This window comes from Raphanus sativus, chromosome 7, assembly GCF_000801105.2.
Source record: "Raphanus sativus cultivar WK10039 chromosome 7, ASM80110v3, whole genome shotgun sequence".
Taxonomy (NCBI): domain Eukaryota; kingdom Viridiplantae; phylum Streptophyta; class Magnoliopsida; order Brassicales; family Brassicaceae; genus Raphanus; species Raphanus sativus.
Window position 1 is genome coordinate 4,584,035 of NC_079517.1, and position 16,697 is coordinate 4,600,731.

Here is a 16,697-nt window from a genome sequence, read left to right on the forward strand (position 1 = left end):
GTTACTATTTGTTTACTGTTTTGAAATTGGCCTGGTGTTCTAGACGATGATACATGAGATTTAAAGATTTTGACTGATAGGTGTTCGAAAAAAAAAAAATTGACTGATATCTTTAGCCAACTATATACTAGCTTAGCCATACGGTTTAATCAATATAACTTGTTTTGATGATTTCATTTGTAATTTGGTTACCTAGAACCAAACCATACCGGTTCCAAACACTTTATGCAGGCATTTTGGCTATTCAAAGAAATCAATCAAGTTACAATTTAACTTCTTCTCCAAGTTCTCTTCCTCTATATCATCGCCAGTACGCCACCATCATCAAACAAATCCAGCTTCTTTGAGATGATCTCTCTTCCATTTTAGATCATCTCCTAGACCTGTATTCACCGGTCTCAGGATTCTGGGTGGATTTCTAGATTGGACTTATCTACATTTGTTTTCCTGTAAAAGTCGAAACTTGAAACCTTAACATAGGTTTACATAGAACTTGGCAGTTGCAAGCACACATTATCATGACATATATATACTACGATACAAAGCTTATCTCTTTAAATCATTTAACATTCATTCATATTCTTCTTTGAAATAATTATAAATTCTCAAATATAGATCATAATGTCTAGCTAGGTCTCGTCGCCATGTAAATGCTCAAAGAAGACCACTATAATGTGATAACAATAGAACCCTAAAATATCGAACCTAAGAGAGTTGTATCATCATCTTATCACGACCCTGATAGGTCGTGTCGCCATGTAAATGCTCTCGAGCGTCCTAATTTTTTTCTCCTTCTTCTTCGATGACGTTACTCTCAAGATCACCCTTTCTTTCGTGCATTGGTCTTCATGAGTATCATCTTCACCGAATAATTCTTCAATCTTCTTCTTCTTGATTACTTTGAAGCTAATCTCTTCGTCGCTTAGCTGCATCAGGTCCTCAGCTGCCGTCTCTATCTCCGTTACCATCTCTTCTCGTCTTCTCTTCTCCATAACCAGACGGAAAAAATCAGATTGAAGCTAAATATTAAATTATCTTCTGAAAACAATTCTATCTTGCAGATATAAAGTTTTGGTCGAATTCTTTTTTTAAAATATTTTATTTGTAGTAAATTTCTTGGATGCTTACGTAATATTTTATTTATAGTAAATTATCTTCTTTGAAACTACGACGTTGTTGCTAAGAAATCTATCTCTCTTTCCCCATCATCCTTTTGACTTCTTTCCATGGCAACGAAACGCGTGTCTGCTCTAACACCTTGGTTTGTAAGCTTTTTCTTTTCGCTGACTTGCTCTTATTTATATATCTTTATATAGAGTTTTTAACATAGATACTGTTATTGTAATTATATCGTTATTCAAAACACCTGAAAATTTCGGTGAGACGTGTGAGGGTCTTAATTAACTTATTATGTAATTTTTTTTGTCAACAAACTTATTATATAATTAGATACTCAATTTTTCTTTGTTTCTTTTGATTAAATGCACATTTTTTCTGAAAATAGGATCACGTATTGGTTGGCCTTAAATAATTAAACAAATCTATATCCTCCTGACAAATCTTAGTTTGGGATAAAAACAACTTGAATATTATTGATCATAAAGCTTGGTATTTATACCAAGTAAAGTAGTTCGACAATAGGAAAAACATAAAACCAAATCTATCTAGGAAAATCATATAAATCCTTATCTATAATTGTATTAGTATGATTTCTTAATCTATATAGAAATCATACTCCAATACCCCCCCTCAAGTTGGAGCATGGAAATTATTAATGCCCAACTTGAGAAGAAATGCATCAAACTCTTTTCGTCCAAGAGCCTTTGTTAAAATGTCTGCAAGTTGATCCTGAGACTTCACAAATGTTGTTCGAATAACGCCTTTTGCTATCTCATCTCTAACAAACTGACATACAATTCCCATGTGCTTAGTCTGCTCATGCATAACCGGATTAGCACTGATATGAAGAGCTGATTTGTTATCACAACAGACCGTCATAGGCTCTTTATGATCGATGCCCAACTCCAAGAGTAGTCCTTTGATCCAGATCAGTTCTTTAGTAATCTCCCTCATAGCCCGAAACTCGGCCTCTGTTGAAGATAGTGAAACCACATCTTGTTTCTTAGTTTTCCAACAAACTGGTGAACTCCCAAACTGTATTATCCAGCCAGTAAGCGATCTATGAGTGACCGGACAAGCGCCCCAGTCCGCATCGCACCAGCCAGTGATCGAAAACGTAGTGTTGGCACGAAACAAAATTCCTTGTCCCACGGTTCCTTTCAAATATCTGACCACTTTTAAAGCTGCATTCCAATGTTCTTCTCTTGGTTTTTGCATAAACTGAGTAAGAATATGTACTGAATAAGTGAGATCCGGTCGTGTAGCAAGAAGATAGATGAGACGCCCAGTTAGCCGACGGTAACGTTCTGGGTCTGGAAGTAGTGAGCTCTCCGATTTACCAAGCTTATGGTTTTGATCCATAGGTGATCCAGCTGGTCGACATCCCAACAATCCACACTCTGTAATAATATCCAGAGTATACTTTCGTTGACATAGGTAGATGCCTTGCGGACTTCGAGCAACCTCCAAACCTAAGAAATATTTGAGATGTCCCAAATCTTTCATTAGAAAGCAAGTAGATAGATATGTTTTGAATACTTTAATTGCATCTGAAGAGTCTCCAGAGATGATTAAATCATCTACGTAGACAAGAATACGCAATGTGACGTTGTTGCGAGAATACACAAAGAGAGAATGGTCGGAGTGTGTTTGAGTGAATCCATATTTGAGAAGTGCCTCCACTAGCTTAGCAAACCAGCAGCGAGGAGCTTGCTTTAAGCCGTATAATGATTTGCGTAAACGACACACACGAGTCTCGCCTGGTTGCCGAAAGCCAAGAGGTATTTGCATGTATACTTCTTCATGTAGGTCTCCATGAAGAAACGCATTATGGACATCCATTTGATGGATCTCATGGTTCTTCTTTACTGCAACATCAAGAAAAAAACGGACTGTAGTCATCTTTGCCACAGGTGAGAAGGTTTCCGTGTAGTCCAAGCCTTCCTGCTGGTTATTTCCCAAGACAACAAGACGTGATTTATGTCGTTCGATCTTTCCATTAGCAAGTAGCTTAATCGTATAAAGCCATTGGCTTCCAAGTGCCTTTTTCCCCGGTGGTAACTCTTCCAAGTCCCATGTATGGTTACGTTCGAGAGCATCCATCTCAGTCCCCATTGATGCACGCCAGACATCATATTTCATTGCTTCCCGAAAGCTTCGTGGCTCAATATGTGTTGTTAGAGCAACAAGATAGCTTCGATGGGAACTAGAAAAACGGTCATATGACAAATAATTATCAAGAGGAAATAGTGTACCTGAGGAAGGCTGAGGTGCGGATGATGGAAGAGAAGAAGCGAAGACGGGGATTGTAGTAACGGTATTCACGACGAAGTCACGGAGTCGAGTAGAAGGCATTCGTGTTCTCTGTCCTCGTCCCATATTATCTTGGGTTTCTGTGATAGGTTCGTCTATTACAGAGGTCGTGTCCTCTGTTTCAGTGGATGGGTCTGAAGAATGTGTCTCAGGGATCTCATTCTCAATTTCTGAGTCATCGGGTGATGTTAGTAATGGAGTCACTGTCTCCGTCTGTTGTTCAATCTGTTTTCCTTTTTCTGTGTATGGAAAGATGTTTTCCTGAAACTCCACATCTCGAGAGATGAATACAGTTAGCTGTTCCAGATCATAAAGCTTCCAACCTTTAGTCCCTGATGGATATCCTAGAAACATGCATCTCCTACTGCGAGGTGCAAATTTATCACCTTTAGTGTCTTTGTTGTGTGCATATGCCAAGCAACCAAACACCTTTAAGTGATTCATACTTGGCGGCTCTCCATGAAGAATTTCATACGGCGTTTTGTTCTTGAGTAAGATAGATGGTGTGCGATTGATAAGGTGTCCAGCGGTTAGTACACATTCACCCCAGAATTCAATTGGTAGCTTAGCCTGGAATCGTAATGCTCGTGCTATGTTGAGGATGTGACGATGTTTCCGCTCAGCCCTTCCGTTTTGTTGAGGCGTGTGGACACAGGATGTCTCATGAATAATTCCTTGCTCTTTAAAAAATTTTGTAAGACACATGAATTCGGTTCCATTGTCGCTTCTTAATGTCTTGACCTTTTTAGAGAACTGCCTTTCAATCATGATCAAGAAATCTTTGAGTTGCTGTGAGACTTTCGTCTTGTCTGGTAATAGGTAAAGCCATACTGCTCGAGATCGATCATCAATTATTGTAAGAAAATATCGAGAACCACAAAGTGCTGTTGTTCGGTATGGCCCCCAAAGATCACAGTGTATTAAATCAAAAACTTCTTTAGCATTATGAGAACTATCAGGAAAACTAAGTCGAGTTTGTTTAGCTCGAAAGCAAATATCACATGTCTTAAGAATATTATCAGATGATGGCGAGTTCTTAAGATCAGGGATCATGCCAGTAATGCGAGATGATGGATGTCCTAGACGTCGATGCCACAAAACCGAATCATTGAGAACAGTAGTATGGAGCGACACGAATGACTCTATTCCGCGAAACCGATACAATCCCTCTCCTTCTCTTTCACCCGCTCCAATCAGCATCCTCGAGGTACGGTCCTGCAAGATCATTAATTTATCAGTAACTTGGCCGACAAGAAAGTTGTCTGTAACTAGTTGACCAAAGGAGATAAGATTAGTATGAAATCCATCCACATAATACACATTGTGTATGTGTAATGTTGGTGTTAATTTAACCGTCCCTTGCTTAGAGGCAACAGCCTCTGATCCTGCAGGTAATATAACAGGAATAGGCAGGATATCACGAGTGTTCTCCATTAGTTCGAGACATCCTGTCATATGATGAGTGGCTCCTGTGTCTAATATCCAGACACAGTCGTCTCTCTTACCCTTCAAGGAGTCTGCAGAGGTGCCTTTGGTGATTAACTTTTGTACGATAGCCCACTGATCATCTGTGATGCCGCTAAGACCTAGACGATCTTCATCTGTGATGGTTACATTTGCCTGAATTGTTTTTGGTGTCGAGACCGTAGCTGTATTTGCTCTTGGCATCGTATTACGGTCTTGACTGCTGGAGGAAGTTGTTTTGTTTGTAGTATTGCGGTTGTTGCTCCTAGGTTTAGATCTCTCTTCCCACCATTCTGGATAGCCAATCACGGTAAAACATCCTGAAGCTTCATGACCTGTTCGTCCACAAACGGTACACTGACGAGAAGGATCTCTGTTTCCTGGTCTCGAAGTATCCTTTGCAGTCGGTCTGGAATAGTTTGCTGGTTTAGCTTGAGATGTGAAGCTCATGACGGATGGCTCTGTTTTTATGGTTGATCTGATAATCTCATTCTGTGAGATAGTTTGATAAACGCTATCTAGATCAGGAAGAGGAGAGATGGCACAAATTTGGGACCGTATGACACCGTGTACGGAGTCGTCAAGTCCTGCTAGGAAGTCGTGAATTTTTAGAGTCTCTGCTTCTTGTTCTCTTGCTGTATTGAGGTCACATTCGCACTTGCCACAGCCACACCGTTTAGATGTCATACATTCGGCAATCCCATCCCAGAGTTTTGTGAGACGTCCGAAGTATTCATCTACGGTGGAACCTTCTTGCTTGCAATTTGCGAGTGCTATCCTTAGTTGTTGAAGCCTTGCTCCGCTCTTGATGGAGTAACGCTTCTTGATGATGTCCCACAAATCTTTTGCGATTTCTCGGGTTGAAATTGATGATCTGATCTTTGGTTCTATTGTTTGTTTTATCCATCCTACTATCAGATGATTATTTGCAATCCAATCTTCAAGATAAGATGAATCGGCTGCCGGTTTTGGGAGACTGCCGTCAAGGAATACGAATTTCTTTCGCGAGCTAAGGGCCATACGGAAGTTGATTGCCCATTCATCATAATTTGACCCGTTGAGAAGTGGTTGTGAGATCACTGCTCCCGGATTATCATTAGATGACAGGTCGTATGGAGTGATGGTCTTGTATTTGACTTCACTTTTTGCTGTTGTAATCGACATTGTTTGAATGGATGACGTGTGCTTCAAGTTTCAGGAAGAACACAAGAATGATGAATGAATTCGTGTGTCTCAGGTTTTGAGAAGAACACGAGAATAGGAATAGATTTGGTGTTTAAATTTGTTTTGGCTCTGATACCATGACAAATCTTAGTTTGGGATAAAAACAACTTGAATATTATTGATCATAAAGCTTGGTATTTATACCAAGTAAAGTAGTTCGACAATAGGAAAAACATAAAACCAAATCTATCTAGGAAAATCATATAAATCCTTATCTATAATTGTATTAGTATGATTTCTTAATCTATATAGAAATCATACTCCAATACCTCCACTTCTCGTTTAGATCATTATAAATGAACAACGTTCCATGACTTGAATGCCTCCAAAGGTTTCCAGTCAAAAAAGTCACGTTGACCTTGACTCATTCATGCTTACCAAAAAATCCCTCAGAAGCTAGAAGAGAGAACAATTACATTCATACAAGTACAACACGTCAAAAATAATTCATACAACAATAAAATCACAAACAAACCTTTTGTTCTCAACGATTAAAGATGAAACCATCCTTTTTAAAAATCAGGTATGTAGAAGATTTTCTCAAAATATTGAATGAACGAATTAAGAACAGATAGACGATACCACCTTATTTTTGGGAAAACAGACAACACCTTCCAAAAAATATTATATATCTATGGCTTCATTACATTAACATCTTAGCATCTCAGAATTGAATTTTCGATTGAACAAAAAGGTGAGATGATGTTGAAACCCTAGGAATATCTTTCAACTTCTCGATGATGAAATCTTGCTCTTCAGGAGCTAACATGGGTCTAAGAGAGATTGTTGTAGTCTTTAAACACTTAGAATTGGATAGGATGTATGTCAAGAATCCTTCCTCTTCTTCTCTGTCTCCGTAGTATCTCCATTCAAATATTTTAAGATGCGACGACAAGCATCCAGGAATAGAACTTGGTTGATACCATGTAAGTGGGATATCCTCAGGTTCTGAGGTAAAATCACTGTTTGCTGAAAATTCCTCGAGTTTTGGAGTATTATCAAGTAAAAGGAAGAGTGGTTCCACCCAGTCTGATATACTTAGATCTAGAGATAATCTTATAAGTCGAGAAAATCTTAGGGTGCTACAGTGCACAAGCATTTCATCGGTAAAAGTCAAGTCAAGAGACAAGATGGCCGAAGAAGCTGTTATGATCTTGTCAAAATTAGATAAAGAGTTGACACTAATACCTGCCTCCTCAAGACATGGCATATTCCCAATCGACCAAGAGTCTCTTGAATAATCAGTGAAGGAAATTGTTGTTAATGCCGGAGTATCTATAACCAAACAATTACCAGAATCCACTAGGTCATTGTCATCTTGCGACGACGATGTATTATGATACCATAAAACCTGTAAAGAAGGCACTTTCACAACAAACTTTGTCAGATTGTCATTCTTCTTTCTTTTCATGGCGAGAAATATAAGGACGGGGCAACTAGATAAAAACCTAGACAGAGAGGCCTCGTCTTTATATACCACACAGATGAGTTGAAGTGTTTTGAGTGATGGGAGGCAGGAATTGGAAGGGAGATCCACAAGAATCCTGTAAGATAGAGTCAGTTCCTGGAGCGTTTCGCAGGTGTAAAGGCTCTTAGGCAATTTGGTTGGACCTGCTGTCCATCGAAGCTTGAATTTTACCACCACCACGCCGCGATCAACAGCCTTTGCAACCCACTTTCCTACATTAGTATCAGTAGGACATCGTCGACCAAGATTGATAAGCAATATTGCTAGCACATGTGCTTTGTGGAGTTCAAGTGACTTGTCTAAAAACCACCAGATGCTCTTCTTGCTCTCACCATCATCACCATCATCATCATCATCATCATCATCATCATCACTAACAACATGATCATGGTTGTCATCATTGTTTTCATTGTAATCAAGGATAGGCAACATCATCCATATATAGCGCCATCTTTTGGACAAAATCATGGTGGCTACTGCATCTTGAATCGGGACAAGCAACAAAATCGTCACTAGCAACTCTTCGGGCAAAGCACTGATCCTATCTTCACAATCTGTCTCTTTAGTTTTGGCTTCTGACATCTTCACGAGAAAAACCATAGGACAAGGAATCGAAAGCAACCAAGGAAATCGTTATGACCTAAATAATAGATATATATCTATATCTTTTTTTTTTGGTAAAAGTATATATCTATATATCTATATTTTTTCCTCAATCTAATAGGGTTTCTTTCTCCACATAATAATAAAAGGCATTAACACAAATTTTGTGACACTATCCTCTTTACTTACCCCTGTTGAAAAAACGTTTAATGTATCATCAAAACGAGACCGTATCAAAGACAGTCCAACAGAAAAAAAAATGGAGGATGACCCAAAGAGCGAAAACAAAAAAAAACCTTCCAACAAACAACGGTCCCCACAGTCCAACCGGGAAGCGTTACATTCAACTTTGTAGGCCCATTAATTAAAGTGTGTAAACATTTTAATTTTTTTTCAGCTTCCGACTTGTCTCCCCTTACTTTAGGCCTAACATAGGCCCAGTAACCAAAGTGTAAACATTGTGTTGTTATTTTTTTTTTAATTTCCGTTTTTCTCTTCCAAAAGTAAACGCTATTATTGATAACCTCTCTCTATCTCTCTCTAAGCTGTTCATCTCCCCCCCAACAACAACAACCCAACTAGCTTAGCTTTGGTCTGTCCAGGACAAAAGCATCCTTTGTTTTTTTTTCAATTGTGCAATTGGTTTTGTCTGGAGAATATTTTAACGGAAAGAAAAAAAAAAAGAAAACTTGGAGAAGAGAGTGAATGAAAAGGAATAAACAAAATCTAAAGCCTCAAATTTGGAATATTCCCATTTTCATCTTCCTTTGTTCCTTCTTCTGTTATTTCCTTATTGATTAGTGACCTCTCTTTCATTTTTTTTTAATCTCTCTGTTCCTCGTAACAGTAAAAAAGCTTCATCAAAGCTCGAAAGGCTCTTCTTCCTTTGATCGGATTTTAATCTATTTCTTATCGTTTTTTTTTCTTTGTTGGTTTCTCTTTCGATTTTCAATCTTCCGAACTGAATCGTATTGAATTTTAGATCTGGTCCCTGTAATAACCAATCAGCTGATCCGTTCCTTTTTTTTGTCGTTGGCGGCGCGGTAATGGATTTGGATGAATTCCGGTCGATTATGGACAACGCCGGTGTCGATGTTTGGACGTTTATCGACACAGCGATCCTGGTCGCGTCTCTCGATTACGGTCAAGAGCTGAAGCAGCGGAGAGATAACATCGTGGAGCGTCTCTACGCGACGTCCATGGCTAACAAGTGTAGAAACTGCGACTTTGGAAGCGTTTCGGAAGCTGCTAGGGTGGTTAATGGGAGGAGGAGGGTTCACGAGGAGGAAGAATTGAGAGAGAAATCGGTTAATGGTGATGACGAGGAGGAGGAGGATCCGTTTGCTGGTTTGTTTGATGATGAGCAGAAGAGTATTCTTGATATCAAGGAGAAGCTTGAAGAACCTGATCTGGTCTGTTTACACTCTTTCTTTGATTGATTCTTTTTTTTTTGTGTGTGTGTGTGTTCTAAAAAGGGAAGCTGATAAATTCGTTTTTGGTGTATTTTAGACAGAAGAAGCTTTGGTGGAGTTGCTTCAGAATCTGGAAGATATGGAGATAACATTCCAAGCTCTTCAGGTATAGTTAAGTTCAAAATTACAGACTTTATTTCAACTGTTGTTTAGTTTTTTTTTTTGAAATGATTCTCTGTTTGTTTTCAGGAAACTGATATTGGAAGGCATGTGAATCGAGTTCTTAGGAAGCATCCATCCAACGAAGTTCGAAGATTAGCTAAACAGCTTGTCAAGTTATTACCATCACCACACTCTGAAACCTTCCTCTCCTCTCACACTCTTGAATTCTAATTCATTTCTCTCTCTGCAGAAAATGGAAAGAAACAGTAGACGAGTGGGTTAAATTCAACCAGTCTAGTGATCTCCAACCTCCTAGTTTAACAGCTGATGAGGACTCACCGCCGCAGCAGAGAGCTAACCATAACAGTAATCGCCAGCAGGTTCCTGATTTTGGGTATTCACCTGCTCCCCAGACCACTCAGAGTAAGTTATTTGAACCAAGACATTTGGTATCCATACAAAGCTTTATTTCAGTTTTCGTTTTTTTTTTGTGACAGATGGGTATTCCAGTTCAAGCAAGCATTGTAACGTTACTGAGCCAGAGAGAAGACCAACAAGACCTGTTGCTCCTCCTCCAGCTAAGCTTTCTCGCCCTTCTCCTTCTCAACAACCCATTCAGGTATACATTGCCAAACACTGGTTCCTAATATCAGTGTTCCAAGTCCTTTCATCTTGATGCCAGTTTGGGTTTGGGGAATTATTACAGAGGGAGAAGGAGCATAAAGACATTGATTTTGACTCAGCTCGGAAAAGACTAAAACAAAACTACAAGCAAGCCGAGAATGGTTTTCTAAAACTCAGATCAATTAATCAAATCTTTGATGTCTGCTACGTTGGATTGTTTTATGACCTGACCGTGGGGTTTGTTATGTTTTTTTTGAATGCCAGCTAAAAAGCAAAGGACTATACAGGTGATGGACATTCATGAGATCCCTAAACCTAAGAAAGGTGGATTCTTTCCAAGAAAAGGCGGCAGTTCTCAAGGAGGTGCTAGACACTGGTAGATTGAATGAAGAAGAGAGTTGAGTGAAACGAGAGAAGAGAATTATAAAAAGACAGAGAACAAAGCTCTGTTTTTTTCTGAGACAGACACAAGATGAAGACAGTGAAATCTTAAAAAATGTGTCAAGAATTTGGAACTAAGTTGTGGTGGGTAAACTTGTTTTCCATTTTGTTGTTTACTGCTTATATTTCTTTTATTTGCTGTTAAAGAACATATTTTCCTTAGATTTTATGAATAATATGTTCTGAAAATCAAGTTTACCATATTTGCCTTGTGTTTTACAAAAGGATGCTTGTATCTAGTTTTCTTGAGAACTGATTCTTTTGCCTAATGCCAATTTATATCTAAATAACTGACAGTTTTAGTGTCTGTTTTTGTGCAGATTCGCGTTTGCTGGAATTTTTTAATAAACGGGTCAATGTAAAGTGAGAAATGTGATCTTTGTCGAGCTTAGCTTTTAGTTCGAGTGTTGAGAAGAAAAAAAATCGTTTATGACTCTTGATAAATCGAAAGAGCTTGTCTTTCAATAAATCGAAACACACCAAACAAAAAAAACGTTTTTCTTTTTCTTTTTGACTTTATGCCCTTGAGACCCGCCGCGATGAATGAGACACATTTTTATTATGTTCCAGTCCGAGTCATTGTGGATAGGCATGAGCTGTATATTCTTTAACTATGGTTTATACTCCACGCGGAAATGATAATAATAAGTTAATAACTAATATTGCCATATTGGCATATCTTAAGGGAATAAGACAAAACTACGCTTAACTAATAGGATAAATGATAAGTTTCCGATGTGGGATATTTCTCATCAATACCCTCCCTCACGCTCAGACATCTAGGTCTGAAACGTGGATAATGTGGGAATAACATCCACAGAAGGGCCCAACACCGGTGTAGTAGTAGTTGTAGTAAATTAGGTCAAAGGATCTTATCGCTCTGATACCATGATAAGTTTTTTTGGGCTTCCACTTAAAACCAATTGGCAATTAGTGGATTGACCCTAACCCTTTATATAGTAGTAGAATAATTCTTATATTTCCGATGTGGGATATTTCTCATCAATAATAAATCTCTTTTGTTAGTTTATCTATTGTTTAAGTGTCCACTGCTAACAAAAAGGAGGACGAAAATGGAGAACATGACGTTACTCCTACCACAGAGGTGGAGACAGCGCTCCCTTGGATACCCCGAATCCCTATCTGTCAAATTGATGTTTCATGGATTGATAATGGTAGCGTTAGTGGTTTAGGGTGGAGTTTCAAGGACCAAATAGGCTCTGAATCCTTTGAATTAAGGGCATGTATCAAGAGCCTCTCAGCTTTACACGCTGAGATGGAAGGTTTACTCTGGGCAGCTTCATGTATGAGGAACATGAGGATAACCACGATAAGATTCGAGACAGACTGCACGGACCTTGTAGACATGATTATAAACCCGAAGGAGTGGCCAGCATTCGCGACAGAGATTGGGATATTCCGGAATCTCCAAGACGATTTTGAGGATGTGAGACTATCTCATATTCCCCGAAATATGAATGGATGGACAGATGCTCTAGCAAAAGAAGCAAGAAAGAGAGGTTACATCTTTTCTCATATAGATCAGACCCGGTCAGATGGAGGGGCTCCTCGGAGACTCGGCTCGTCGGACTATCACTTGATCTAATGAAAATGGGCAGTTGACAAAAGAAAATAAGAAAAAAAGTGTCCACTGAGAAGACTCAAGTCGCAAAGATAATCCACCAAGCAACTCCACATGTACGCCACAATTTCATTTGAAACTTCTATCTTATTAAAACAGAAGTACATATATAAAAATACCTTTAATTTTCAAATTTAATTACACTTCTATGCCACTGAGAATTAAATTGAGTTTCCTATTTAAATACTTGTCTTTTCAGTTAGATTAATGTGTTTCTTTTTCTTTCCTATTTTAATGATTGTCTTTTTCAGTTAAATTAATGTGTGTTTTTTTCTTTCTTATTTTAATGTTTGTCTTTTTAGTTAGATTAATGTATTTTTTTTTATTTTTTCAACAATTAATGATATTTTAAAGTTATTTTTTTTGTCAACTTAAAATTGTCTAAACTATTTGAAAATATAAATAATAGTCAAAAGTAAACATGTAAAGTAGATAAACAATAATCAAACACCAAAAATATTTAAAATATATATTTATTCTCCATCCAAATATTGAAGTTCAACCTATTTTTTAATTTTTAGTTTAGGTATTTTGGCTTACATTACTCAAATTTATATGTTTTGATAAAATTAAAGTATATATAAATTTTGAAAATTTTAAAATAATTCAAACGGGTTATCTGTAACCGAACCGAACCAACAAATACCCGAATCAAACTGAAACCAAAATTTATATAAATTTGAATGTTGCTGAAATCTTTAAACTCGGGAATCTCAAACTCAAATAGATTTTAACCGAACAGTGGGTATCCAAATACACATCCCTAACATAGTCAATGTAAAATGATCAAGTATTACAAATACATCATTTAGTATAAATGAATAAAAACTAAAACAGAAAATTAATACCCGTGCGGTCGCACGGGTCAAGATCTAGTTATTAGATTAAATACTAGTTTTAATCATGGTCTGGTTGACGTGTTTAAGACCAACTTATTAATATTATACCAACTTCATGGATACCACGTGATGTTTAAATTAAGAAAATCAAAAAACATAAACCACCAATTAATGCAAGCAACTGTGTATTACTATTAGGTAATGGAATCTTCAGGGACACTAAATTACACTTTAATGTTTGAATCAATCTGACCTTATTTCACCTTAACAGGGTTCGGTTTACCATATACCAAACATCAAACCGGCTTCCACAAAACTAGACAAAACTAAACTTCCCGGGAGATTCTTCACTACAAACACACTTGTAGTCACTGAACTTCTGAATCTTTAACAAAAGAATAAGTCTTCGAAGGCTTTGGCTTCCTAACGTTGTTCACAACCTTTCTCTCCACTGGTTGCTCCATCTTAACCTCCCCACTGGTTTTGTAATAAGAATCCAGAATCTGCAATAACGAGCTATCTTTATCATTTTCACTCATCATCATCACCTCCTTCTTCTTCTTCTTCGGGGTGTCTCTCTCCGAACCAGAATCTTCATCCTCTGAGAGAGATGGTTCATACACTGGAACCTTTCTGGTCATCATCGTCTGGTGGTTACTCGTTGCTTCAGAAACCGGACCTAGCTCCTCGAACGACGAGTCTGACTCATCTTCTTTAGTAGACTTATTACCACCACTTGTGGAAGGAAAAACGTATCCGGATGATATCTTCACTCCAGGCATCACTTGTATCAGCGACTGTAGGTTCTTGTAACCGAGCTTCTCAACGGCTAAATGGTACCCGTACTCCTCCAAGAAGTCTTTCCTGAAACGAATCAAGCTGTAACCTTCAGGGCTCTTCTCTGTCATCTTCTTTATCAGCTTCTGACAATCAGCGAGAGCGTTGCTCTTGTAACCAACGGAAACTCCAGCATGAGCAACGTTCTTGAACTTTTTCTCACCACCGTCTTGTGGTTTTGCACGATCAGAGAATATCGAGGAAGAAGCATGACCGTGGCTAGTGCTAGAAGAGGGTTTGGTTACGCTGAATGGTGGGGAAGAAGAGGGGTTTTCTTCAATCCATTTCTTGTGTGATATTAACAAGGTAACTAAATGAAGCATGCTTGACTCGTCGAGCTGTTTAAGGCACGAAGGCCCTTCCCTCTGCAGATTTTTAGCTATCATTTCCCTGACAGGTTGAAAAAAAGAACATAAACGTTAGCCAATGGCTAATGCAAGAACCAATTGTAATCAATGTCTGATTCAGTCTTTCCAAGATTAAAAGGAGGAATGTGTAAGAAACCTTGTCCTTGAGTGAGAAACAACAATGTAGCCTCTTGGAGAATTAATAAAAGATTCAACATCATCCCAGGAAGACTCGTTTGCGAAAATGTCATGTACTTGGACCAGCTCCTGAGTCTCACTCGAGTCATTGTTTCTTTCCCAGAACTTGAAACTCTTCAGAAGCTGACTGAAAAAGCCTGGACTTGTATTTTTAACACTATTGCCTGCTTCATCAGTTCCTGTTTTCACACCCTCAGCAGGAGATTCACCGGCAAAAGAAGGGGAGATTTGGGACATGGAATCAGTTCCCTGACTCGATGATTTTAAGTCTTTCTTATCCTCAGCCTTGACATCATTAACAACCCCTTCGTCCGTGTCACCACTTCCAGAAGCATTTTTATTTTCTGAGAGATGCTCTGATTCCATCTCTGGTGAAACAGACCATAGTCTTTTCAGCTTCTGAAAAAAGCCATCTTCCATGGAATCTTCACTTCCCGCAGCTTTGTCATCTGCCTTACCGTCCTCCTTCTGTCTGACCAGAATAGACTCTTGAGAACTCTCTGGCGCTTTCTCTTCGACATTATTTTTATCATTCTCCTGCTTCTTTCCAAATGAGACATCTCTTCCTTTCCTTTCAGCAGCAAGCTCGAAATCATTCATCACTTTTGTAGTTGAAGCATTATTAGCAGACACCTTCTCTGTAACCTTCTCATCAACGGCAGTAACCAAGCCAGGACTTGATTCAACCCGCTTAGGAATCATCGCCTTCTCAGCGCCAACACCACGAACAACAAACAAACCATCACTACCTCTACTAACCTGAAAGACATCAGGCATGGACTGCAGAAACCGAGGAAAAGACTTATACCCATAGAACTCTTTATCCAACGCCACATTACTCTTAATCAGCTCAGCACGCAGTTCAGAAACAGACAACCCCTTGGAGGGAGGAAACAAGCTCAACACCATACGAATCTTATCAACAACCTCTTCTCTCGGGACAAGACGAGCCTTAACAGAACTCGAACTAAACTCAGATACTACTTCTTCAGTAGTAGTTGCAAAAGGGTCAAGAAGAGGAACCCTATAGTGACCATACCAAGAGTTATAAGGACCATCAGGAGGCTGGTTAAAGTACTTAGCAGTAACAACGCCATCTCCTCTAACCAAACCTTCCCAGTCCCACATAATCGAAGCAGCGCTACAAAGAACACCAGGAGGAGGAGGAGCAGATGAGGAGGACTTACTCGAAAGCAAAACGTTGTAGTTACTCATCCTCAACCTGTGCAACACGCTAGCAAACCCTTCGTCGTTGGAGATAAGAAAGACGTGAGCTGGAGGTGGATTCTGAGAAACCCAACACATGAGATCTGTAATCAGAGACCTATCCGCACTGTTCTTCCCACCTGGAGAGAGATAGAGAGATAATTAAAAAAAAAAAGATCAAAACTTTTTTTTTCCTTAAAAACAAAAGATTAAACTTTTTTCTCATGAAACCTTGAGGGACGTGAGTTAGAGAGATTCCGGTGGAGGAGAGAGCTTCTTGGTTCGATCTAGGGAGGTTGAGGACGTCTCCGAAGGCCGTGATTGAGATCGGACCTTTGATTCCGCTGTTTCTGATAGCTCCGGTGATGGAGTGAGCTAGCTTGAAGACGTTGGCGGTCGCCGGGAGGTTGCATTTGTCCAAGTCCCACCACACGGCGACTCTGACGGATCGGGAGTCTTCGTCGTGGTGGTGACGCCGAGAGGAGGAGGAAGAAGAAGAAGAGAGGCTGGAGGCGGAGCTAGTGGCGGCGGTGGAAAATGAATTAGAGAGGGCGATGGATCGACGGGGGTATAGAGCGGTGGAGGAAGAGAAGAGACGGAAGAGAAGGGACTTTGACGGTAGTGGTCGCAATTTCATGATGGTCGGAGAAGTGAATAGAACTCTCGGAGAGGGTTTTAGGAGGGAGTGAGGAGGGAGACGAAGAAATTAAGGAAAGGAGTGCTTAAACCCTATTTTCTATCCGTCGTAAACCAAAATCGAATCCTAACTGAAACTTAAACCGAGCTTAACCGAATTTA

General features: G+C 39.1%; 4 protein-coding genes across 6 annotated transcripts; 1 reads left to right on the top strand and 3 right to left on the bottom strand.

Moving 5' to 3' along the window:
• Positions 1-526: 526 nt before the first annotated feature.
• On the bottom strand, positions 527-1,106 carry LOC108816650 (uncharacterized). The gene has a single exon (XM_018589213.2). The coding sequence runs from the start codon at positions 990-992 to the stop codon at positions 723-725; it is 270 nt and encodes an 89-aa protein (XP_018444715.1). The 5' UTR covers positions 993-1,106; the 3' UTR covers positions 527-722.
• A 5,678-nt stretch (positions 1,107-6,784) lies between these two features.
• Positions 6,785-8,170, bottom strand: LOC108815209 (putative FBD-associated F-box protein At1g05080). Its single transcript, XM_018587857.1, has one exon. It carries the CDS (start codon positions 8,168-8,170, stop codon positions 6,785-6,787), a length of 1,386 nt encoding a protein of 461 aa, XP_018443359.1.
• A 507-nt stretch (positions 8,171-8,677) lies between these two features.
• On the top strand, positions 8,678-11,498 carry LOC108817095 (probable mediator of RNA polymerase II transcription subunit 26c). 3 transcript variants are annotated; one of them, XR_008936743.1, is made up of 9 exons: positions 8,678-8,783; positions 9,308-9,603; positions 9,701-9,769; positions 9,853-9,938; positions 10,016-10,188; positions 10,263-10,384; positions 10,472-10,550; positions 10,654-10,914; positions 11,151-11,498. XR_008936743.1 is itself a non-coding variant. In XM_056990829.1 (7 exons), the coding sequence occupies exons 1-7, from the start codon at positions 9,238-9,240 to the stop codon at positions 10,767-10,769; spliced, it is 1,011 nt and encodes a 336-aa protein (XP_056846809.1). In that variant the 5' UTR covers positions 8,694-9,237; the 3' UTR covers positions 10,770-11,028. The 3 variants fall into 3 exon arrangements, 1 of the variants encoding a protein (XP_056846809.1); XR_008936742.1 differs by having other exon boundaries at positions 8,694-9,603; XM_056990829.1 differs by lacking the exon at positions 11,151-11,498 and having other exon boundaries at positions 8,694-9,603; positions 10,654-11,028.
• Positions 11,499-13,479: 1,981 nt separating this feature from the next.
• Positions 13,480-16,686, bottom strand: LOC108817096 (uncharacterized). The gene is made up of 3 exons (XM_018589699.2): positions 16,131-16,686; positions 14,653-16,039; positions 13,480-14,538 (listed from the first exon to the last, which is right to left on the bottom strand). Exons 1-3 carry the CDS (start codon positions 16,534-16,536, stop codon positions 13,680-13,682), a joined length of 2,652 nt encoding a protein of 883 aa, XP_018445201.1. The 5' UTR covers positions 16,537-16,686; the 3' UTR covers positions 13,480-13,679.
• Positions 16,687-16,697: the final 11 nt, after the last annotated feature.

Excerpts from the sequence above, each read along its gene's own strand:
- LOC108816650 (XM_018589213.2), bottom strand. The coding sequence starts at position 992 with ATGGAGAAGAGAAGACGAGAAGAGATGGTAACGGAGATAGAGACGGCA.
- LOC108817096 (XM_018589699.2), bottom strand. The coding sequence starts at position 16,536 with ATGAAATTGCGACCACTACCGTCAAAGTCCCTTCTCTTCCGTCTCTTC. Across the intron at positions 16,040-16,130 it reads TCTAACTCACGTCCCTCAAG|GTGGGAAGAACAGTGCGGAT; the intron begins GTTTCATGAGAA and ends ATCTCTCTCCAG. Across the intron at positions 14,539-14,652 it reads GTTTCTCACTCAAGGACAAG|GGAAATGATAGCTAAAAATC; the intron begins GTTTCTTACACA and ends TCAACCTGTCAG.
- LOC108815209 (XM_018587857.1), bottom strand. The coding sequence starts at position 8,170 with ATGTCAGAAGCCAAAACTAAAGAGACAGATTGTGAAGATAGGATCAGT.
- LOC108817095 (XM_056990829.1), top strand. The coding sequence starts at position 9,238 with ATGGATTTGGATGAATTCCGGTCGATTATGGACAACGCCGGTGTCGAT. Across the intron at positions 9,939-10,015 it reads TTAGCTAAACAGCTTGTCAA|AAAATGGAAAGAAACAGTAG; the intron begins GTTATTACCATC and ends CTCTCTCTGCAG. Across the intron at positions 10,551-10,653 it reads CTACAAGCAAGCCGAGAATG|CTAAAAAGCAAAGGACTATA; the intron begins GTTTTCTAAAAC and ends TTTGAATGCCAG.